The sequence below is a fragment of the Gossypium arboreum genome, chromosome 9 (genome assembly GCF_025698485.1).
Source record: "Gossypium arboreum isolate Shixiya-1 chromosome 9, ASM2569848v2, whole genome shotgun sequence".
In the NCBI taxonomy this organism is placed as follows: domain Eukaryota; kingdom Viridiplantae; phylum Streptophyta; class Magnoliopsida; order Malvales; family Malvaceae; genus Gossypium; species Gossypium arboreum.
This window is the reverse complement of record NC_069078.1, coordinates 88,086,831-88,111,621: the sequence shown is the minus strand read 5'-3', so window position 1 is coordinate 88,111,621 and position 24,791 is coordinate 88,086,831. Positions and strand designations below refer to the sequence as shown.

Sequence of the window (24,791 nt, the reverse complement as noted above, 5' to 3'; positions counted from 1 at the left end):
ATGGCCGGGAAATTGATTTCCAAGAGATTAGGAGTGTTTGCATTGATGTTTGTGTTTGCCATAGGGATAGCTGAGTGTAGAAAGTTTGAGAAGGAGAATTTGGGTGGTGGTTTTGGTGGTGGTGCTGGTGCTGGAGGAGGGCTTGGTGGTGGTTTAGGAGGTGGAGCTGGTGGGGGTGCAGGAGGAGGGCTTGGAGGCGGCGGTGGGGGTGGATTAGGTGGTGGTGCTGGAGGAGGGCTTGGCGGGGGTGCCGGTTTAGGAGGTGGTGGTGGTGCTGGAGGAGGGCTTGGTGGTGGTTTAGGAGGAGGAGCCGGTGGAGGTGGGGGTGCTGGAGGAGGGCTTGGTGGCGGTGCCGGTTTAGGAGGTGGAGCTGGTGGTGGTGCTGGAGCAGGTGGCGGTCTTGGAGGAGGGCTTGGTGGTGGGGGTGGTGCAGGTGGTGGAGTTGGAGGAGGAGCTGGTGGAGGAGGAGGAATTGGAGGTGGTGCGGGTGGTGGAGTTGGAGGAGGTGTAGGTGGAGGTGGTGGATTCGGTGGTGGTGGTGGTGCTGGTGGAGGAATTGGAGGAGGATTTTAATGTTAAAATGTGCATGGTACATGGTGCCAACCATGCAAATTATCCATATGATCCGCGGCATGCTAGTAAGCATATATGGTAATGTTATAGTATTAGTAATTAAAAAAAAGGTGGAAATTAAGCTTAATGCTGGTTAATTCTACCCAAACAAAAGCTGCAAAATGCTTCTTGTATTCTATTAACCACGTTTTTGTTTTTCTGCCTTTATTACTAGGATTTATTTACCCAACAGCATGTACTTGTTTTCTATTAATTATAATTCAAATCAATTCAATAATGGTTGATTCTCAATAATTTTACTTTTTGAAATTTAAAATATTTTACTTTAACAACAAAATACACATTGTATACTAATTAATATGAAAATTATATGTTCATTAACTTACTTTTAATTCAACACTTCAATTATTATTGGTTGATTTCAATTTTAATGAATTAAACAGATCATGCTCATGATGATCATATGAAAAATAAGAAAAAGAATTCAATTGAGTTTTAACTCAATTAGTATCACATTGTTGTACGTGCGTTCAAATGCATTGAAGCGCATTATTTTTCTATTTAAGGGTTGAGTAGAGATTATGAGTAATTTTAAACATTGTATAAAAAAAAGGACATATGATAAAAACTTATAATGAAATTAATCTTAAAAACTAATAACAACAAGGAAGAATTCTAAATAAAAGTATTCATAAACCATAATTTTTTGTTTCACGTTATCCAAATTGACTTAACTTCAAATATTATATTATTGTTCAAAATATACTTAAATTTTTCTTGAAACTATTTTTATATTATTATTTATATAGTTAATTGCACTATACATATTCAAACTATCACTTTTATTTTAAATTAGTTTTAAATTTTAAAATATTTTAATTACATCCCTATATTATCAATTTTATATCAATTAAGTCCTTCAATTATTAAAACCATTAATTTAACCATTAAATGATATGTTAAATCTTATGTAACATAATTTAAAATGAAAATTTTAAAGAAAAGTAAAAGCGTACCACATGACTTTTAGTAGTAAAAACTAAAAATAAAGTAAAACTGAAAAAAAAAAAGAGTAAGCGATAAAAATTTTGTAAAAATTTTGAAAACCTCAAAACCAATATTTTTACAAAGAAAAGCAAGATTGCAGAAAGGACTAAATTACACAATGTGAAATGTTGAGAGTTAGATTTATTTATAAGCAAAACTAAATTGACACAATGTATAAATGTTGTGAGTTAAAGTTGTTATTGTGACAATTTTAAAAGCTAATAACATTAGCCAACTGATGTCAAAAAAAGACAAAATTAAATAGTTTGATGACCATTTTATAATTTTTTATAGTTGGGTGATCAAATTTTTTTTTTTTACTAATAATTGAGTGACCAATTCGTAACTTTTCATAGTTCAGCTACCAAAAAAGAAAAAATCGAATAGTTAAGTGATCATTTTATAACTTTCATGGTTAGATGACTAAGAAAAATACTAATAGTTGTATGACTACTAGTGTAACTTACGCTTTGTTTATTTGTGTTTTATTTATCTTTTGCCCAACACATCCGGTGCACAGGGGAGAAGGGAGGAGAAGACAAGGGTTTGACGCTCTAAAATGAGAAATTGCTGTTTTAATCCCTTAAATTTTTAAAATCTTAAGTTAATATATAATAAATTTATAGTTTAACTTTTAAAAAATACTAAAATTTTAATTTAATCATTTTAAAAACTATAAAAATGTAAGCAGATATAATAATAAAACTTGCTAGTGCATATGCATTAATCTATGTAACATGTAATTTATATTGGGTTTTTCATGGCATGCTACTTCACATTCTAGCCAAGTGTCCGAACTTAATTTCATGTCTAATTAAAGGGTTAATTGACGCTAAGCTAAATCTAAAACTTAGACAAAGACTAATTCAAATCCAAGAAAATTGTGAAGGAAAAAAAGCAACACCTTTTGACATGGGAAACCTTTTTATAGTATAAAATATAATATATAAGCATAGATTAAGAGTTTTGTACCAAACAGATAGATTTGAAAGTTGAGAGTGTTTTACTTTTTTTTTCTTTTTTTTTTTTTGGAAAATGTTCGGAAAAATGATTTCCAAGAGATTGAGAGTGCTTGCATTGATGTTTGTGTTTGTTTTAGGGATAGGTGAGTGTCGAAAGTTTGAGGAGGATTTGGATGGTGGTGCTAGGAGAGAGCTTACTTTTGGTGGTTTTAGTGGGGGTGGGGGAGCCAAAGGAGGATTTGGCGGCGGCAGCGGTTTTGGAGGTGGTTTTGGAGGAGGGATTAGTGGTGGTGGTGGTGCTAGTGCTAGTGCTCGAGGTGGAGCTAGTAGAGGTGCTGGTGCTGGTGGTAGTGGTGGTGGTGGTGCTAGAGGAGGCGTAGGTGGAGGAGCTGGAGGAGGTGCAGGTGGAAGAGCTAGTGCTGGTGGAAAATTTGTAGGTAGTGTAAGTGGTGGGTTTAGTGTTGGTGGCGGCGGCGGTGGAAGAATTGGAGGAGGATTTTAATTCCAAAATGTGATAATATTTGTTGCAACCATGAAAATTATCCGCATTAGTAGCAAGCATAGTATTAATAATTAGCAAAATAAAAAGAAAAAAAACAGCAGCAAAATGCTTTTTAGTTACTAAACTTTTATACTAAATATTAATTAAATTTTTGTTTTCCTATTTTTATTAGTGTTTTGGTATTGTTAAGAAAATGCGAATTTTGTAAATAGTTAGAATTCAATATTAAATTTAAATCAGTTCAATAATTTTTGCTTGTTGGGTACCATATATATTTACAATCTTGTCAATAATTTTTTATTCATTTTATTGTTTGAAATTTAAAATATTTTGTATACTAATTATTATATATATTTAATATGAAAATTATATGTTCAATATTTAAATAACTTTTATTATTTTATAGTCTATATGTTTATAATTTTAAATGATTAAATCAATTGTTATTTTTTAAGAGGGTCAAAGTATAATTTTACCATTTACCATTATTAATTTAAAATTTTATAAACTATAAAAAACCTAAATAATATTTTTTTATTTTAAAGAGGACCGGAACCCCTACCATCGTCTAACTTTGCCACAGGATAGAGCTCTCACCAATCATTTACAAAATATAAATTTAAATCCTATTGTCCTATGAAAAATTTAGTAGGATCAATTTAAAAGGAAAGAATCTTACCCTAAACCTTAAACTTATCAAAATAATTGTTAAAACTCTTAAATACCATTCTAGAATCAAAGTTGTGGTTTCATAATTTTTATTTTTTATCAGTAATATTTTAATAATTTAACTATCATATTTCATATTTTATTCATATAGAGTATGTATGTTAAATTTGTTTCATATAGAGATATTGGATCGATTCAAAATTTACCATTAATATTTTAATGATTTAACCGTCATATTTTGTATGCTACTCATATAGAGTTTGCACGCCAAATTTGTTTCATATAAAGATATCTGATTAATTTAAAATTTTTCATGCATGACAAGTACAATTATATCAATAAACTCAAAGGTTGAATCGTTAAAATATTAATTGTACAAAAAATTATGCATTTGTGTAAGTGGATCCCCCTTCTTTTAATGCATAAAAAAAAGAAAAAGAAAAAGAGAAGTTGCTTGATAATAGTGTTGGCCTTTTAAATCGTACGTGTTTAAAGGATTAGGGGTTTAAGATTTAGTATTTAATGTTTACTTACTTTTTAGATGATATTAGGAATTGAAATTTAAAGTTTAGGTTAAATTACTTTTTAGGGTTAGGAATCAAAGTTTAAGGGCTAGTGTTCAATTATTATTAGGATTTAGGATTGGATAAGAGTTTAAGGATGAGGGTTTAATTATTTTTTTAGGGTTTAGGATTATTTAAGGTTTGAAGGTGAGGATTTAGAATTTACATTTGTAAAACAATTAATAAATATTAAAATTTTAAAATTCGAAATATATATTACATAAAAATAATTAAATTAAAATATAGAAACTAAATCTACCACTTAAATATAATACAAAGATTAATAGTCCTTTAAAAAACTACCCATAACTAACCTTAAGCTAAGTTGCTTTAGCTATGCTTTCAGAAAAAGCGAAGTAGCTTTAACTACAAAAGATGTTTGGTCAATCATGCGTTTAATTTTCTTAGGCAATGAAACAATGCATAAACATTGATGATTTCACAGAGTCCGACATTAATTTGGATCAAATGGTCGAACATGTTTTTGGAATTCCCCGAGTTATGTTTCGAATTTCAGCATCTTTAATCTTCTTTTTGTTCAATAGTATGTCAGCTGAGAAGATTCCGACGATCTTCATATTCGGAGATTCCATAGTTGATGTCGGAAACAACAATTACATCAACACGTTAGCCAAGGCAATGTTTCCAAATGGAATAGACTTTTGCAAGAACTGTCTCTCTGGGAGATTCACTAACGGTAGAACGGTAATTGATATCTTAGGCAAGTTTCTTCTTCTTCAATAACTTTTTTTTTTAATGATAAATATATTTTTTATGGTGTGATGTTTATCGTGATTGAAACTGAAATAACAGAATACAATTATAATATTGTAACATTTGGTCCCACTTTAGAAAACTTGAAGTGTACAATATATATATATATATATATATATATAAATATGAATAATTATCCGTTTTATCCATACTTAAAAAATTTATGTAATTAAATTAAATCCATTTTGACCCAATCAATTTGAGTATTAAATGGCAATAACCAAAACAAGCCTAACCCAATTCAAAAAAATTATTCAAACTTAAAATGATTCAACTCTAAAATGATCTTAACACATAAGATGGCTCGACTTGAAATCAGAGGCAAATCTAAAAGGAGCATGCAAGGGTCTTGACTCAAAAATGAAAAATATTCATTTAAGTCATTTTATAAATAAAGAAATTATAAATTAATATATAGTAAAATTGTACTTTGTACCCCCAAAATAAATTCAGTCCTCTTATAAATAAAAATAAGTAAATTGATATATAATAAAATTACAATTTAGTCCTCCTAAAAATGAAATTATAAATTAATATAAAATAAACTTATATATTAATCTATAAAAAATTATAATTAAATTTTGGTTCTCACTACAAAAATTTCTCAATTCACCATTATTTGAAATCCTGATTGTCAATCCTGAATGACTAGAATTTAAAAAAAATTTGAATAAAAAATGACCCAAACTTTAAAAAGCCCGAGCAAAAAATTAATCCACTCAAGATAATTCGACCGAAAAAACTCAAAGACCAAAACAAAAAATGATAGGAAAATTTTAAAATCCGAATTCAACTATTCCAAGACAAATTCTACCAGTTCATTTGATAGATCTAATATATATAGAGAGAGAGAGAGAAACTTACGACTATACTTATGAGACGGAACTGTGAAACTTTCGAGCCGAAGCGGATAATATCTCATAAGAGGATACGAATTAGATTGAGAATTTTTTTTGTTTCAATTTTGTTTGTGGCAGAACAGCGTTTGGGTGCCAAAGATTTCAGGCCTCCATATTTGGCTCCTAATACCGCAGGCGACGCCGTTTTAAGAGGTGTCAATTACGCATCTTCTGGTTCTGGAATTTTGAACGACACTGGATTAATCTGGGTAACATATTTTTCCTTCTGAAAACGCTTAATACCATGGTCAAATTCTACTAGTAGTCATTGAATTATATTTAAATTATTAATTTAGTCATTATACTTTAATTTAGTCAATTTTAGTCATTGCATTTTTGAATTTCAAAATTTCATTATTAATTCAAATGATAGCTGTAGTATGATTTTTTGTGAGTATTATTATGTGAAAATAATAAGTTGATATGTCATTTTACATTTGATAATATATTTGTTACATATATAATATTTTAAAAATAATAAAATTTAACTTAATAAATTTAATATCTATATTGAGATCAAATTAAAATTTAAAAATTCAAAAAATGCAGCCTGTATAGACTAGAAATTACCAAATTTGATGCAAAAACTTGCTATAAGATCTAATTCGATAACAATGATTTTTTTTTTTAATTACAGGGTGGTCGTATTAGCTTAGATGAACAAATCAGTAACTTCGAGGAAACTAAGGCAAGAATTGTCTCAATAATAGGCAGACGTGAGACTAAAAGGCTGCTTAAACATCAATCATTGTTCATCGTTGTTACTGGTTCAAATGATTTCTTTTTGGGGAAAGAAACGATATCCAATGGATCGCTTTTAAGTTCGAAATTTGAATCTCAACTTAGAGTAAATATTATTATCTTAAAAACTTTATTTCAATTGTATTGAAGGGAAATCGATTCTATTAGAATAAGTTGTTAAGTATTATTCATTGAGAATTGACGGATCTCTGAATGAACCGTTATTGTTCTTGATATGGTTTTGTTTTCTGACTCTACCAAGTATCCGAGTGCCTGAAAAGGCGATGATATTGGTTCATAGAATAGGAGTGACTCAGTCACTAAAAAAACCTCATATTTGTGCTTGGTGAGATTTGAATCAGTTAAATCACTTTTTGGAGCATCAACTTGGCAACTATTCCTATATTGGGATTTGAACTTTTTTTTCAAGTTATGCCTTGAACTTAACAATCGTTCTCACGTTAGGGTTTAAAATTTTTAGTTGGTTCAAGTTAGTCCCTGATATTTCTTTGAAAACTCTAATATAGAAACAATTGCCTAATTCAAGCTCCAATGTGAGAATGATTACCAAGTTTAAGGCCTAACTTGAACAAAAAAAATTTAGGCCCCGAAATAAGAATAGTTACCAAATTTAAACTCTAAATATTGATTTAACCCAATTGAACCTTTATACCATACATACATATCTGGCATTGTTCCACTTTATGAAATTGCTCTCTCTTTAAAGACATGAGTTCTCGACAAAGTAATAAGACAAAACTTTTACCGAAAACAATACTAGAAGTGTTGAGGAATCCATTAGTTTCAATCGAACAATACTACACAAACTTTCTCCTAAAGAGTGAAATCCTCAACAAATTTAATATATATATTAGAAAATCTTAATGATTTTTTTTTTAAATTATGCAGAAACTTTATTATTTGGAAGCTAGAAAAATTATTGTGACAAATATTCCAAGATTTGGGTGCACACCTTTTGAAAGAGACAAAAATCCAAATGCCAAAGGCTGCATTGCTTCGTTTAACGAGGATATCAGTTCATACAACAAAAGATTGAAGAGGCTACTTACGGATCTTACTGCCAATCTCACTGCTTCAACCTTTGTTTATGCAGATATTCATGCAATGCTTAAAGATATCCTCCAGAATTATCGATCTTATGGTGCGTATATCGCATTATCTTTATATTACTCTTAACTCTTTATTTATTTATTTTTTGAAAATATTCATATTTGAAACTCACACTAATTAAATATAAAGATGTGAAAAAATAAAGAGAGCACAATTTCATATGTATACCTTAAAAATTCAAGTGTGAATAACATAAACGTACGAGTATCAAGGGTGAAGTCTGAAAATATTTTTGAGAAGTCAGAATTCAATTGTATATTTATAAATCTTACCATTTTAATAGCTATATCTTTATAAATCTTAAAAATTAAATCAAAATTTTATCCTTTTAAAGGTTAAAGTACAATTTTACCATTATTAAATTTAAATTTTATAAACTATAAAAGAAAAAAAACCTAAATAAATTTTTTCCATTTTAAAGAGAGTCGAGTTCCTACCAGCTGCAGAATTCACCACTGATTGAATATATGGCATTTATGTTATTGAGATTTTTCTAAAAAATAATGTATATATTATAAATTCACATATGAGTACATGGGTGCAATCCTTTTGGAATTCAAATACATATGTGAATTAGAGTCAAGTGTATTTGGAATAAATTATTTTGGGTTTAAAATTTTTAGATCTGGTTTATTTTGAGTTAAGGTCATTTAATTTTGACGTTTGAGTTTTCTGAGTATAAACATTATAAGCTTGAATAACTTCTAGTTTGGATTGTTTTAGGTTGAAGTTAGCTTCGGGTTAGAGTCAATTCAAGTTATTGAATTTTATGATTAAGTTGATTCAAGTTTGAATTAATTGAGAATTGATAAATCTCGATTCCATTATTAAAAAGAATTGAACATATTCATCCTCAGCAAATATTCATATCAGACAGTGAAATATGAAATCTTGTTTTATTTTGTTTTTCCACAGGATTTGAAAACGCGGACGATGCATGTTGTCACAAAGTCGGAGTTCATGGAGGTCTACTCCCATGCTTTTCATTATCCAAAATTTGTTCAAATCGAACCAAATATGTATTTTGGGATGCATTCCATTTGACAGAAACCAGTAATGTGATCGTAGCGAGCCACATGATGGACGGAGGCCTGAAGTTCATGTCCCCGATGAACATCCGACAATTAGTGTATTCTTCAACTGTTCATCCCGATGATTAGGGTTTAAAATCCAATCTATTTTTTTTTCACCCATTAATTTTCAACACTAATCCTCACCATTCAAATGATTTAGAAGTAGCCAATTTTAATCTCTAAACCATACTTTAGTCCTACATGTTTGCTTTGTGCCATTAATTTCCAGCTATTAGTGCTCTGCTAATCATATATTTCACATTAAGTGTATTAATTTTTTAATTTGTTATAATTATGTTTGAAATATTATAAGTTTCCACGTATTAATAATTTAATATATATGATTGCTTATAGATCCTATTTGTGAAATTTTTAAATAATAGAAGAAAGGTCATAGCAGCCTTTCCGTTAAGAGAAATGCTTATTTAAATATATACATATATATCCATTAAAAATAAAAGTTCAAGCAAGGAAAAATAATATATCGAATAATAAATTCAAAATAAAATAAAAGGTAAACTATCAAAATAGTCACTTTTGTTTCCTTCAGGTTACATTTTAGTCACTTATATTTGAAATGTTACGTTTTGGTCACTTATGTTATTTTCTTGTAACATTTTAGCCACTAAGTGTTAATTATCATTAACGGTGTGCACGTTAAATCATCATTTCAAATGAAAATTTTAGGTTAAATTATACAATTCGTTTTGAGAAATTATTTTCTTTTACGTTAAAAGAGATGGAGAAGGGAGAAAAATAGAGGGAGAAGCAAAAGAGAATGAAAAAAAAAAAAAGAAGAAGGGAAAGTTAAAAGAATATAAAAGAAAAAAAGTGCTTAAAACGAAAAAAATATAGGGACCGATTGTATAATTTAACCTTTTTTTTTTTTTTTGAAATGGTGATTTAACGTGTCACGTCATCTTACCGTTACATTGTTAACGACAATTAACGGCTCAGTAACTAAAATGTTACGACATGTTAGCGTACGTGACTTAAACGTAACATGTCAAACAGAAGTGACTAAAATGTAACTTAAAGAAAATAAAAGTGACTATTTTGATAGTTTACCCTAAAATAAAATAAAAAGCTCAAAAAAATTGAAAGAGGAATGGTTGTTTATAAGCTTATGTTTAAAATTAATTTCTAATCTAGAAATTAAATTTATTTTTAAATATGTAGGATAATAAGATTTTGAAAGTATTTATCAAATTCTAAATAATAATAAAAAATATAATCAATCTTTAGTTTGAGAAAGAATTCAAAATTCATTAGGAATTTTTTAATTTAGTTTTTCTTTCAACAATTTCATTGTAAGTTCGATTATATTCGTTTTGATACAATGTTTAAAACTACCTATAGCCCCTCCCCAACCCATAAATAGGACGACAATGCACTTCAGCCCACTTGAACTTATATCCTCTTACATTGACAACAATACTCATGTCCAGGGGCGAAGACAAAAAATTTTTTTAGGAGGGGCCGGATGAAATTTTAATTTTTTATAGTTTATATATTTATAATTTGTAAAGAATTAAATTGAATTTTTATAATTTTAAGGGGGCTAAAGTGAAATTTTACCTTTACTAATTTAAAATTTTTTAAAAAAATTTAAGGGCCTAAAATGTAATTTTACATTTTAGGGGGGCCGGGGCCCATGCCAGCCCCCCTAGCTATGACTCTGCTCATGTCAATCAAGTTAAAACTTTTTAAAATTATTAAATTCAAAAGGGAAGATAAATTCTAATATGTTTTGCGATAGAGATTTGAATCAATAGATTATAAATTTAACTAAATAATTAAAAATAATTAACTATATACTTTAAAACTTGGGATAAATATTTGAAGGTAAAGTAGATAATATTCTTAAATATAAAATTATTTTTAATAAAAATAAAATTAGATATAATAATTAAAATAAACTTATCCTTGTCAACGTATCAACAATGCTATTAGACGTAATTTTACATGTTTATATTTAATAAAATAATAGAATTTTATTTTCTGAATTAACCTAAAGATTTAAATTATTAAATATAATTAAATTATAGGTAGATTGAATTTTATTAGTTTATTAAACTATTAATAAATTTACATTTTGGTCATTTAACTTCAAAAAGTTACAAAATGGTCACTGAAAACTATTTGGAGATATTCATTTAAGTTATTGAACTATCTAAAAGTATTTATTTAAGTCACTAGTCTATTAAGTTTTTTTTAAACAGTCCAATTAGCGAGCTCTAAGCGACTATTTAATGATTGATATGGTAGACCAACACCTATCGGCTAGTAGAAAAACATACATTAGATTGAACTCAATCTAACTTTCAGTTTCGAAGATTGAAAAAAGTTGTTTGGATTTTAATTTGTAGACTCGTTACGTTCAAAGTTGTTTTATTAAAAAAAAAACCTAATTGGTAGGAAAGAAGCAAAAGGAGAATTTTCGATTGGTGCAAACAAATAAATAAAGCCATACAACAACTATTTTAATAGTCTAATGACTTAAATAAAAACATTCAAATAAATCAGTGATTATTTTGTAATTTTTTTAAATTTAATTTCCAAAACATAAATTTACTGAAAGTTTAATGATCCTGCGTATAGTTTACCCAAATATCAAATAATAACCATAAACACAATTTTTTTTTTTCAATTCGAAAATTTTCCAATTTTCATATATACTTTAAATTCCATATATATAAAAATAATAATTATATCTAACCATAGAAATTAACTTCTATTAAAACTCTTGAAAACCCTAAACTTACCCTATTGAAAAAAAATTATTTCCTTTTTTCAGTCATGAAAGAGAGATTTTGAGTTATTATCTTCCCTCTTACCTCTCTGTATCACTCTGCCGCTGCCGCTGCCGCTGCCGCTGTCGTTGGCATTGACGCCATTGAAAACTAAATGGCTTTAGGTACCTCTTTCAATTCATTCCACTCTTAAAACTCAGGGTTTTTTTTATGAAGAAATTTTGGTTAAAATCATATGCATGTTCTTCATGTTCATAATTGCAGGGCACGAGCAAGTTGGTGTTAATAAGTTCAAGCAATTCGATTGCGTTGTTGATTATTCAGATCATTATTATTATCATCAATCCAAGCCGAACCAAAAGAGCAACAGCCATGGAACGATGATGATCAATAACAGGAACACCATGAAAAGGATCATGAAAGAATGGGAAATCTTAGAAAAAAACTTACCAGCATCAATTTTCGTTAGGGTTTATGAAGGGAGGATTGATCTTTTAAGAGCCGCCATTATTGGAGCTTCAAAAACACCGTATCACAATGGGCTTTTCTTCTTCGATTTACAGTTCCCTTCCGATTACCCCAACAATCCACCCAAAGTATATTACCGTTCTTTTGGTTTGAGATTAAACCCTAATTTGTACAATAGTGGGTACGTTTGTTTAAGCTTATTGAACACTTGGGGCGGTAAAGGGACTGAACGGTGGTGTCCCGATAAATCGACGATTTTACAAGTCTTGCTTTCGTTACAAGGACTGGTTCTTAACGAGAAACCGTATTACAATGAACCGGGGATTAAACCGGCGTGGTCTTGGGAATCTTACAACGCCGATGTTTTCGCTTTGTCTTGTAAAACGATGCTGTATTTGATGAAAAAACCGGCGAGGAATTTCGAGGGTTTTATCGCCGCGCATTTTAGAGACCATGCGAGTGTTATATTGAAAGCTTGTGTTGCTTATCGGAACGGCCGGGTTCGGGTCGGGTTATTCGACGGTGATGCTCCGGTTGGGTCGAAGAAGAAGAAAGTTAATGTGTCGAAGAAATTTAAGGATTCCATGAATGAGCTTTACCCTGAGCTTTATAAAGCTTTTAATCGCATTGGTGCTTCGGTGAAGAACTTGCCGGAGAAGTTGGAGGATGACGGAGACGGAAAGCCGGCGAATGGTATTATCGGAAAACTAAAAAGGTTTTGGGAAGCCATGACAGCTTAGATGAAAGAACTGGTAGGCAAAAATGGTATAATCTTTTTACACTTGGATTTTAGTTTTATTATTTTGCAGTACTAAGCTTGGTTAATCTCTCTTGGAGTTTATGCATTTTGATGTGAAATTTAGTTTTTCTTTTTTAATTTTAATTCCAACTCAAAAATTCTTATTGGTGAATTCGAATTCATCCCTCAGAGCAAAGTCAAAAAAAAAAATTGGGTCGAGATTAAGTAAATTATATATTTTTATGGGAGTGCAAACGCAATTTTATTATTGTATTAATATAAATAATTATAGTTTTTAGCAAGATTAAATTAAAATTTTAATTTTTAGGGTCAAATTATAAATTTGACATTTATATATAAATTTTATAAAACATCATGGGCTAGAAGCATAATTTTCTATTTTAGGTAGAACCCTGCTTTAACCAATCCGATCCTAAAATAGTTTACCAGCAACTTCTTATAAAATCATACAAATTTAAAAATAGAAAAATTAAAGTTAGTATCATTAAATTTCATGGACCCACAAAATTATTCCATAATAATGTTTATACATAAGTATCATTAAATTTTAATAGAAATTTCTACTCTTGAATAAATATATTTAGGTGAAATCGATAGAAAATATGTTTTAAAAACCCTACTCTTTAAATAGGTTTAATTGAGAGCAGTAATAAAATAATAATAATTTAAATTACTAAGATCACAAAAGTCATTAGTTGTATCAGATTATAAAACTGCTGAAAGTTATGTAGGAATTTCAACAAACACTAACACATCAACCTCCCTATCAGATATCATATTAGCTATATAGTCTGCAACTAATTCTCTCCTTTAAGATATGTCTTATATGTTGTAAGGTCTAAATGATCTTCCTGATCAAAGTAGAATTCGAAACATCTGAAATCCCTTTCTAAATTGCTTTAACCACCTTTATACTATCAGATTGGATCAGTACCCTATCACTCTATCGTCTTTGTAAAAGAATTATTTCATCCAAAATACCCCAAAGTTTAACATTAAAATTTTATTTAAATATTTTTTCCAATATATATTAAAATTGGTCTTTTCCATTAAAAGTTCCATTTACTTTTATTGTTATTTTTAATAAATAAGTAAAATATAGTCTAATTTTTATATAAAAACTTTCATAATACTTTCACTTTTTTTCCTCTCCAATAAGTACATAATATAAAGTAGTAACATAACTTTAAACGTTATTAAAAGAAACCAAAATCGACTTTAAAAAATTTAATCGGAAAAAAGAAATCCCTCTTTTAGGACAACGGTGACGGTGACGCACAGTTCAGCAATGCCTTAAAATTTGAAAATTTTTCAATAAAAAGAAGGCAGAAACACCCAACAAGTTGTTTTGTTATTTAGCTAAAAACAACAACTTTTAGGACTTTCATAAATAAAGCCTACTTACTGTGTGCTGATCAGATAAGGTCCTACTTGGTGTTATTATTTACCATTTTAGTCCACTTACTTTAAAAATTCACCTCTTCATTACTAACTATTTGTCCTTATACTTCAAAAGTAATTAACCTTAATTATAAGGCACTTTTTCCACAAAAGAACTTGGAACTCACAGAGAAAATATTGCAAATAGACTTGAATATCAAACTTATTGACATTAATTTTTAGGGTTAATTGCACCTAATATCCTTAAAAAATTGTTTGGAATCTAAATTAGTTTCTAAACTTTAAATCATTATAATTGAGTTATCAAAGTATCGGTACTGTATCAATTAGATTCTTCTATCAATTTAGTTGTTAAATGTCAGTTCGAACTTGATATGAAGCATATTTGAAGTACGTGGATCAAATTATAAATATGTATAAAGCTATTGCATGAATGTTTGAATCTGATATGTTAAAAGTAACAAAAAATGCCAACAAAATTTATGAGGGTTATAAATACACCATATTTAAATTGTATCTGCAGTAAATGCATAGGTGTTTATAATTTGATTCATGTACTTCAAATTTGTTTCGTTAAAATAAAGTTTGGGAACCAATTTAAAATTTTAACCATAATTTGAGGATGTCTTACGGAATTAACCCCAATTTTAAAACTAAGGGAGGTTGTTTTTTCGCGGCTACCCCATGTGATACATGCTTCTGAGTTTTGAAGGTCACAAGAACATTGCCCTAAATTGCCAAGAAAGAGGTTTAATTTTAAATTCCATCCCTTTATTTATCAATATTAAGGAAGTCAGTCCCTTTAATTTATTGAAATTTAGTCCTCGTATTTTATAAATGATATATTTGACAGAAAAAAACTACATAGTCATATATTACACACATCCTTTTACACTGAAGATATGTATTATTGGAGACATGTCATACGTTATTATACATATAGATTTTTAAATCCCATCATATATTGTTGACATATGTGAATTTTAGTATAATTGGTCAGTTTTAATCCACATTATTCTACTTCTTAATTTATTTATTTGGTAATATTTTGAATTTACTATGTGGTTACTAGAACGTAATATTTGAGCTCGTTGAGCACCTCGTACGATAGAGGGTCGACCGAGCAGTGGTGCCCCAAAAAATTGGCGATCCTCTAGGTCTCGCTCTCAATCCAAGTGTTGTTCCCGATGAAAAAAACCATTTGAGCATTATTTTGAGACCTCATGTGTTTATCGAGACGGTAAAGTTCCTGTCGGATCCTTTGATGGTGACGTGTCGATTTGTTCACTTAATTGATATAATGATATGATGTTTTGAGAATTTAATTAGAATATTTCAAAGTTCGAGTACTAATTTAGAATGTGAATCATTGTTTGAGAACCATGTTATAATTACACCCAAGGTACGTACATTATGTATGAAAAACACATGCTTCTGAGTTTTGTAGGTCACGTGAATTATGAAGGTAAACTACCAAAGAAGGTATAATTTGACTATTATCCTTCTACTTTATGAAAATTGAGACGTCAGTCCCTCTACTTTAGTTTATTAGAATTTGGTTTATTTTACGAAAACGGAAAAATTAGTCCAAGAGTAACGCTGATAAAACTTATGCTAAATCACTAACCTAGAAATCAAAAATTCAGTAATTCATATAAATGGAATTAGTAAGAAATCAATAGTTCAACAAATTATGTAAAACAAATTAACAAAAAAATTAAAATCATGTGTTCAATAAAAATGTACTAACTTCTCAGTTTCCATAAGTTACGATGACAAAATTTGGAAAAATTAAAATAAAAGGATTAACTTATTATTTAAAAATTTTATATATTTTTTAGATAATTTTTAAAATCAGGACTAAATTGGTTGAATATGTAAACATTAAGAGATCAATTTATTATTATATCAATCAAAATTATCTACAGTTGACTTAAAACATTAATTTTGTGATTAATTACCTTTAACTGCTCACTCTCAAAATTGACAATAATTAAATTTATTTCGATTTTTAAGATGAACTAATTTATTCAATATAAACATTTAAGGGGACTGTTTTTACCTATTATATTTAATCCTCTACTGGGTATTTTAATATGAACTAATCCGGATTCTGCTATTAGAATTTTTTAATTTCTTAAAATAATCATATTTAATATATATATATATATATATATATATATATGAATGGGAGAATATTTTCATTAAACATTTTTGAAAAACATAAAGAATTTGAGTATATTTATATCGAATTTATATATATTATTCAACTTCAAACATAATAATATAAATCGAGACTGATCAAAATCGATATACAATACTATTACATACATGGCTTGTAGGCAAATTTAATCTTAACAAATAAGACTATATTTTTAATTAAATAAATCGGATTAATTTTGGTTTGAGTTAATTCCCATTTAAAATACTATTAATTTTGTTTTGGTTAATTTTGAGTATGGTTTTTTCCTTGTTTGAATTAACTCTAGACTGGAGTCGTTTAAGATTTAGGTTATTCAAATTTGATCATTATAAATTTAGATTATTTTAATTTTTATCACTTCATATTTAATATTTTGAGCTTAAATTATTTTGAATTTAAATTATTTTAAGTTTAAATCATTATTTGAGTCTATTTATGTTTAAATTATTCTTAGTTTAGATAGTTTAGGGTTAAAATGAGTTCGAGTCTAAATTAATTCGGGTTGTAATGGGAGAAACAAACCGCTAAATTTTATATTAATCGGACGGCTCAAAATTAACACACACGAAACCGCGTTCCTGCCGAATGTTTCCCACGCGTTTTGGTGTCAATGGAATAGATCTTCTCGCATGCACGCGTTTAGTCTTCCCAGCACGTAATATATATGGTACATTCTACTATCAGTCCCTGTAATATGCTTATGTAGTGAATTTAGTCCTTATATTTTGTTTCGTCCATTTTAGTCCATGTACTTTTTTAATGGGTCAATTGTAGTCCTTGAAAATTTTGAGCTTTAATATTTCAATTTTGATAGCATTTAAATTCATTTGGTTAAATTATACTTTTAACTATGCATAAAGTAGTAAGTTTAGTACGTGTTTTTTATTTTATTATTTTTATACTTATAGTTTTTGAATTTAAAAATTTAGTCATGATACAAAAGAAATTCATTAAATCCTTTAACTGGCTTTTTTTGTGATTAATACTTAAAAATAACATATCTACATGATATTACACATGTGATAATATGTCTATCACATGAGATATTGGAAATAAAATAATGACTACCATTTGCTCATGATTGGAATTTCAAAAATTAAAAACTACAATTACTGAAAACGACCAAATTAAAGTATATAAATTAAATCTAAAATTCACCTAAATTTTTTTTTTTTTGTAAAAATTGACGATTTCATATCATTTTATCCCAATAGATGATACTAGCTAATAAGAACATGGCATGTGCCATGTTTTTATAGTACGTTACACACTTTTTAGGAAAATATAAGACAAAACTGACTGATAGCACTTTTAATTAAAAAAAAAAAAAACTTTAGTTACCTGAGTAAAAAACATTGGTATAATTAAAGGGTTAATTTTATAGTTAAGCCCTTGATAATTTATATTAGGACATGTTTAGGTATCTTAATTAGATGAAAACTCGTTCTCAAAAGTACCAAATTAGAGGTAGCTCTATTTAATATTCTTATAGTTTGGTCCAATTTAATAGACTTATACCATAAACATTGGTTTTAGTTGTGTGCAAGCCCAAAATTAAAATTGAATTAATTCGATTAATCGAATGATGATTGAAATTAATTCGATTGAAAATCTGTTAAATTTTTAAAAATTTTCAATTATTATTTAATTGGATTTAAAATTGATTAATTAATTGAATTCACCACTTAATTAAAATTAATAATATATATATATATATAATGTCAATGGACTTAGGAAGGTTAAATCCAAATTATATAAATAGTAAGACAAAGAAAAATAAGTTGAAATAAAATGTGAAATATCTAAAGATTAACAATAACAAAACTCAAAACCTCAAAACTGTCATTCTAGTTCGGTTAATTGAAAACTGAACAAATTAAATGAATTTAATTTAATTTAATTATTTATTTTTCAAAAATTATTCAATCAATAGTTAAATATTTTAAAATTTTAATTAATTCTATTAATTGAATCCGTCATTTCAATACTATACTCTAGATAAAGATGTAACAAATTTGCACGAATTAATATTTAATAATTGTAAAATTTATTTGAATTTAATGATAAAATTATATAAATATTAATAAAACTTAGACAAAGCAAATTTGAGTAAAGAAAAAAATATCTAAATATAACACGTAATTTTAAATATAAAAATTTAAAAATATTTGCATCAAATTGTTGGTATTAAATATTTATTATTGTTTCAAAAGCATTGTTTCTCTCTTTTTATTGGTATTTATGAAAAAGCTCGAAATGTGTTTGGTTTTGAAGTATTCTTTTTGAATTTAGTCTCGGTTTGATTTGTTTAGTAGTAGATTTTAGCATTAAGTTTTAGAGGATTTAATTAAAAATTTTAAAAACTTTAAAGATGGATTAATAATTGATAAAAATTTGAGTTTCACTCTTTACAATAAACGACACTCAAGGAGTTAATAAGAACTTGACCCTTTAAAATAGAAAAATTAAGTTTTAACTCTTTAAAAATTTTAAAAATTATAAATTAGTACAAGATAAAATTTATATTTCGACTATTTTAAAATGATAAATTGTGATTTAGAAATTATAAAATTTTAATTTTCATAAAAAATTATAATCTAACTTCTATCGGTCCAAAATAATTTCCTAGGTCTTCACTTGGTTATTTTGGGTTGTTATAGCCGTTGGTTATGTTTGAAAATATTTATTTCGAAATATAAATATTATAATTAAAAAAAGTTAGTAAAAAAAATCTACTTGTAACTTCAAAGTGTAAGTAAAGTAAAATAAAATCATTAACTTAATAATTAAGTATTTCTTATTCTCCATTTTAGAAATAAAACATGTTTTGAATGCTGAATTTAGTAATAAATTGAATGAACAGATTAGATTAAATTTCAATAATTTGATTCTGTAGAAACATAGAAATTTACTTTAAGAATTCAAAATGTTAGGTTTTTAAAGAAAAAACAAAAGAAGCCTACAAATATGAATAAACAAGAAAACTGAAAAAAACAAAGAAAAAACTACAATAAAGAGCTTGAAAAATAACACCCCAAAAAAGAAAACCACCCAAGACCACCGACACCTCCGCCGATCATCCACCGCCGACCACCACTACTTCCATTCACTTCCCAACTGGAAAGATCTTTGGGTTTTATTTTTAAATGTGTTTTTTAATTGCAATTAATCATCATATCATTCTTTGATTCCTCAGTTTTAGGGAATTTTTGGGGTATTTAAAAAGACCAAAAAGGGGTTCATATTTTTAAAAAAAGCTTAGATCAAATCTTAAAAAAATGGGGATTATACGGTGGATTTAGGATTTTGAGGGGGCTTTTGGGTTTTGTGAGGGTTTTTTTTAATGAGAGATGTCTGATGCTTCAGGGATTAATGAATCTGCTCTCGGTTTGTTGGAACCCATTTGGGCATGAAGTAGAAAGTCACGAAACAAACGGCGTCCTTGGCGGCGGCGATGGCGGTGGTAGTGGTGGCTCAAGGGAAGGTAAAGATGGGTTGCTTTGGTTTCGTGATATAGGGAAATATGGGTCCGGTGAATTTTCCATGGCCGTGATCCAAGCAAACCAAGTGCTCGAGGACCAAAGCCAGATCGAGTCCGGCCAATTTGGTACCTTCGTTGGGATCTATGACGGACACGGCGGCCCTGAGGCGGCGCGTTATGTTTGCGATAACTTGTTCAGCCACTTTCGAGGTCCGTCCTTTTTCATGGATCTAAAATTTTTGCCCACAATTCCACTTATAAAAAAAAATAATTTCAATTTCCATTTGTTGATTTTCAGGGTTTTGCTATTCGGTACATGTGAACTGTATAGTATTAATTTTCATCCATTTTATTTTTATTTTTTAAAGAAATTTGACTTTTGATTGGTGGTTTTATTGAATTTAGAAAATTTAGTAGCCAATAAGATTACAATTTAATTGAACTTGAGTGTGATTATTAGATACTTGTATAGTTCTGATAAGGTTATATTTCGAGAGTCTTACGAAGATCATACCGAAGAATCGGAGTAATGTAGTTTTAAATGGTCTTAAGTTCATTTGTTGATCTCTGTGGCTATATGAAATGCATGATGTTGAATGGTATGGAAGCCCCTGAATTGGGAGTTAGAATGCATCTTATCCCTCTATTTAGAAAATGACAAATTAGTCCCTATACGTTAGATTAAAGAGTAACTTGGTCCTTTCTTTAAAAAATTTCATCCTTTGTATTTTGAAAAACTAGTATGCCTGACAAAATAACCAAGCAGTGATACATGGCATGTCATGTGTACCTCTTGCTAACATACAGAGACTAATTTGCCTATTTTTCAAATATAGACGCCAAAATGCAATCTGACTTTTAGTAAAAGGGCCTTCATGGAACTTTAGTTTTGAGTTTTCGGGAGAGACAGATCTTAGTGCGGCATTGCGTTGTTGGTATTCTTAAGCTTTGTGTTTATGCAGCCATAACAGCCGAATCGGAAGGAGTTGTCACTGCTGAGACCATTCAAAGAGCTTTTCGACAAACCGAAGAAGGGTTTACGGCCCTTGTGTCGGAGTTATGGAGTACTCGACCAAATATGGCAACGGTCGGGACGTGCTGTCTGGTTGGGGTAATATATCAGCAAACACTTTTTATTGCAAATCTCGGTGATTCACGCGTTGTGCTCGGCAAGAAAGTTGGCAACACCGGAGGAATGGCTGCTATGCAGTTGTCAACTGAACACAATGCTAATATCGAGGCTATTAGACATGAACTCAAGGAATTACACCCGACTGATCCGCAAATTGTTGTTCTCAAGCATGGAGTTTGGAGAGTAAAGGGCATTATTCAGGTTATGATATAAACACTTGCTTCGTATCTTCTGAAATTGAGCGTCTTAATGGTAAAAGTACTATGGTGGTCCTTGTACTAAGAGTTGGATCGTATTTTGCCTCTCTACTCAAAAAATGGGTTAATTAATCCCTGTAATTTAGATTAAAAAGTAAACTAGTCTTCTGGTTAAAAATTTTATCTATTTTTACTGTTAAAAATCAATCCTTTTTGTTAGAATGAGTATATGTGGCATGTCGTGTTTAAATGTTTAGTTACTAGTTTTTAATAATAGAAATTGATGAAAATTTTAATATAAATGATCAATTTGCTCTTTAAACTAATGAACAGGGATTAATTTCCTCATCTTTTAATAAAAGGGGTAAAATACAATTTAGCTCTTAGTATAAGGGCCTCCATGGTACTTTTACCGCATATTAATGCACGTATACATCCTTCAATTTTAATCTTTCCCGTGTTTTGAAAGCTTCAGCTTCATTATCTGTGGAAACCGGCAAATTTGGCCTAGGTGTCATTTGTCATATTTCTTTTATCATTTATGTCTGTTGTTCATTAATCACTGAACATATCTTCAATCCCGTGATTGTATGTGGTGCAGGTTTCTAGGTCGATAGGTGATGTTTATATGAAACACGCACAGTATAACAAGGAACCGATTAATGCAAGATTCAGGCTTCCTGAACCGATGAATATGCCGATATTAAGTGCCAATCCAACTATTATTTCCCATGCTCTCCACCCAAATGATTCTTTCCTTATATTTGCTTCTGACGGTCTATGGGAACACTTGAGCAACGAAAAAGCCGTGGCTATTGTCCATAGTCATCCACGTGCGGTAAGATTTTGTCCTTATTTCCATGTTCATCGAATACATAAATTCTCGCATCAAAGCTTGTGTTTTCGCACTATTTGCTGTTAGGGATTAGATGACCTCCAAATTTGAAATTCAATATAGGTGTCTTCTGGTTGGTGTCGATATAGAACTTCAGGTTTCTGATCATTTTTGTAACCTATCCCCTTTTTCCGAGTCTTTGAACTGTTTTATATCGGTTATTGGTTGACAGCATGTTGTTAGCTCCCCCTTAGTGTGTTAGCATTTGCGGTTTTTGTTTCGTGCAACAGCTGGTCGTATTACTGTGCTCACGTATCTCTACGAATGCAGGGCAGTGCCAAAAGGCTAGTCAAGGCTGCCCTACAAGAAGCAGCGAGAAAACGAGAAATGAGATATTCGGATCTTCGTAAGATCGACAAGAAGGTTCGACGCCATTTTCACGACGATATAACTGTTATTGTGTTATTCTTTAATCACGATCTTATCTCCAGAGGTGCCGTTCAAGACCCTCCGGTGTCGATTCGAAGTGCATCAGAACACAATTAAATTCATATGGCCGAATAGATTTCTACTTCGTCCGGGTTTCCCCCCCTACATACACATGAAACTGTACCAACTGACGACCATTCCCCGATGCACCGGCTCGTATACTGATTATAGGGAGAGAATTCACATCTGTAAAATGATTAAAAAAAGTTTGGCCAACATTTACTGCAATAACTTTGTTAACTCATCAGTGTATAATCTAATTGAATGCTTGTGGTATTTGCATTTGATCGCGTTTCATGATAACTTCTGGTGAGAGGTCCCTGGAATTTGATCTAAATAACCCTCCTATTTTTAGATAAATCAACCAAGTAAGTTTAAATTGAAACAAAATTTGAACTTATTTGTTTCTTTTTAATAATATACATACAATAAAGCTGGTATAAGAGAAGATTGCCCGTGTCAGTGATTTGAATCCGAGACTTAATATAATTAGTAATTTATGATTTAAGCCTTGAATTATATATTTCTTTTCTAATTTTCATAATTAAATTTTCTTTTATATCTAAATATTTTAGTTTAAAAGTTAACAATATGGTACAAACAGTTAATTAGAACACGCCATTTGGCGCTTCTTTATAAATGTCATTTGATGATGTAACATATTTAAAGAATATTTATACATATACAAATTCATAAAATTAAAATATATATAGATTATATAATATATTTCAAAAATGAATTCCTGAAAGTTTTTAAAATTATATATAAAATTAGAAAGGAAATTTTAGAAATACTAATTCCTAAAATTCTAAAATATATATTCTTAAAATTCCTAAAATTTAAAAGAAATTTAAAAAATTAGTTAAATATTTAGAGAATTAAAAAATTCAAAAGATATATATATATTTTCCGGTAACAAAGTTATATTCTAGAAAAATTCTTAAATTTCTTTTTAAAAAATTGAAAATTTAATAATATATAATATTTTAAAAACAACTCTAAAATTCAAATTAAAAGTTGACGGTTAACAATGATTTAAAAAATGATCACAAAAAAAATATCACGTACAAGTCAAATATTTTTAAAAATTATAATAATTTAAACAAGATTTTTCTTTTATAATATCTAGAACTGCTCAAAACTCCTCTTCAATTCGTAAATTAGAGAATAACGCACCTCAGTAAACTCGAATTCACGTATTTCTAAATTGACAACAATATTCATACCAATTAAACTAAGACTCAATCAACTAAACACGTTTTTAAATTTATATAAAATATGCATTAACAAATATAAAAATTATATCGTCATTTTCATATGGGAATTGTAGCAAGTTTGATAACTTGGTTATCAAGTGAGCCGTGTTGACTCTCCATTACATTTTGTTTTTTTCATTAAAACAAATTTAACTATAGAATGTACTTTATTTTAAAATAATTTATATAAAAATAACCCTAAAAAATATAGTGATATTAGAATTTGGTCGAATTGACTAAATAAATTGAATTTAAAATCGATGATATATAATTGAGTTTAAAGTAAATTATCGTGAATCGATAAAAGTTGAAAACCAAAATAAAAAATTAATAATTAAACCAATTGAACTAATTTTATAATTTATTGTCAATATTTTTATTTAAATATTGTGAAGGTGAAGTCATGAATTTTGTTTCAAGATTAAAATTTATGTTAGAATGTATAATTAAATTATTTATTTTTGAGAGGGTCATATTTATTTATTTTTTTCATTTAGGGGAAGGGACACAGCCTCACCTGCAAGGAAAATGTTAAAACATTGTTTTAGGGGATGAGAGATGAATTATAAAATATTGAGAGTTAAAAATATAATTTTATAAACATTTAAAGCGCTAAATAAGAAATCTACCAATTTTTAGGGGATGAATGACCCTGCTGCTTCCTTGTCTCTTCCTTTGCTTTCCTGCTCTAACTAAGCTTGGGAATTGTTGATCGCACATCCTCGATTGTCAATTTTTTTCTTAAAAAAAAAGTCAAAATTTTGTATTCTTTGTTAAAAAGAAAAACAATTTGAGGGGCTCAAAACTCTTCAATAATAGAAGGCCAAAAATGAACACTATAAATATCCCCCACGTGACCTATGACCACAACCTACCACTCAA

General features: G+C 29.0%; 5 protein-coding genes across 8 annotated transcripts; all 5 read left to right on the top strand.

The window, feature by feature from the left end:
- LOC108455257 (glycine-rich cell wall structural protein-like) lies at positions 1-573 on the top strand. The gene has a single exon (XM_017753837.1). The coding sequence runs from the start codon at positions 1-3 to the stop codon at positions 571-573; it is 573 nt and encodes a 190-aa protein (XP_017609326.1).
- Positions 574-2,667: 2,094 nt separating this feature from the next.
- On the top strand, positions 2,668-3,084 carry LOC108455258 (glycine-rich cell wall structural protein-like). Its single transcript, XM_017753838.2, has one exon. It carries the CDS (start codon positions 2,668-2,670, stop codon positions 3,082-3,084), a length of 417 nt encoding a protein of 138 aa, XP_017609327.1.
- Positions 3,085-4,727: 1,643 nt separating this feature from the next.
- On the top strand, positions 4,728-9,021 carry LOC108455260 (GDSL esterase/lipase At4g16230-like). Its single transcript, XM_017753841.1, has 5 exons — positions 4,728-5,037; positions 6,068-6,198; positions 6,627-6,836; positions 7,640-7,892; positions 8,777-9,021. The coding sequence occupies exons 1-5, from the start codon at positions 4,728-4,730 to the stop codon at positions 9,019-9,021; spliced, it is 1,149 nt and encodes a 382-aa protein (XP_017609330.1).
- Positions 9,022-11,652: 2,631 nt separating this feature from the next.
- LOC108456106 (putative ubiquitin-conjugating enzyme E2 38) lies at positions 11,653-13,066 on the top strand. The gene is made up of 2 exons (XM_017754705.2): positions 11,653-11,851; positions 11,952-13,066. The coding sequence occupies exons 1-2, from the start codon at positions 11,842-11,844 to the stop codon at positions 12,893-12,895; spliced, it is 954 nt and encodes a 317-aa protein (XP_017610194.1). The 5' UTR covers positions 11,653-11,841; the 3' UTR covers positions 12,896-13,066.
- Positions 13,067-19,310: 6,244 nt separating this feature from the next.
- LOC108457444 (probable protein phosphatase 2C 42) lies at positions 19,311-22,993 on the top strand. 4 transcript variants are annotated; one of them, XM_053019145.1, is made up of 5 exons: positions 19,311-20,210; positions 20,963-21,333; positions 21,931-22,167; positions 22,500-22,587; positions 22,656-22,788. In XM_053019145.1, the coding sequence occupies exons 1-4, from the start codon at positions 19,877-19,879 to the stop codon at positions 22,572-22,574; spliced, it is 1,017 nt and encodes a 338-aa protein (XP_052875105.1). In that variant the 5' UTR covers positions 19,311-19,876; the 3' UTR covers positions 22,575-22,587; positions 22,656-22,788. The 4 variants fall into 4 exon arrangements, with proteins under 4 accessions (XP_052875105.1, XP_017612004.1, XP_052875104.1 ...); XM_017756515.2 differs by having other exon boundaries at positions 19,312-20,210; positions 22,495-22,587; positions 22,656-22,993; XM_053019144.1 differs by having other exon boundaries at positions 19,312-20,210; positions 22,500-22,717.
- Positions 22,994-24,791: the final 1,798 nt, after the last annotated feature.

What these genes read in the sequence shown, in the direction of transcription:
- LOC108455257 (XM_017753837.1), top strand. Translation starts at nt 1, where the DNA reads ATGGCCGGGAAATTGATTTCCAAGAGATTAGGAGTGTTTGCATTGATG.
- LOC108455260 (XM_017753841.1), top strand. Translation starts at nt 4,728, where the DNA reads ATGAAACAATGCATAAACATTGATGATTTCACAGAGTCCGACATTAAT. An exon ending in ACGACACTGGATTAATCTGG is followed by an intron (nt 6,199 to 6,626) that starts GTAACATATTTT and finishes TTTTAATTACAG; the next exon opens with GGTGGTCGTATTAGCTTAGA. An exon ending in CCAGAATTATCGATCTTATG is followed by an intron (nt 7,893 to 8,776) that starts GTGCGTATATCG and finishes GTTTTTCCACAG; the next exon opens with GATTTGAAAACGCGGACGAT.
- LOC108457444 (XM_017756514.2), top strand. Translation starts at nt 19,877, where the DNA reads ATGCTTCAGGGATTAATGAATCTGCTCTCGGTTTGTTGGAACCCATTT. An exon ending in CTTGTTCAGCCACTTTCGAG is followed by an intron (nt 20,211 to 20,962) that starts GTCCGTCCTTTT and finishes GTGTTTATGCAG; the next exon opens with CCATAACAGCCGAATCGGAA. An exon ending in GAGTAAAGGGCATTATTCAG is followed by an intron (nt 21,334 to 21,930) that starts GTTATGATATAA and finishes TATGTGGTGCAG; the next exon opens with GTTTCTAGGTCGATAGGTGA.
- LOC108455258 (XM_017753838.2), top strand. Translation starts at nt 2,668, where the DNA reads ATGATTTCCAAGAGATTGAGAGTGCTTGCATTGATGTTTGTGTTTGTT.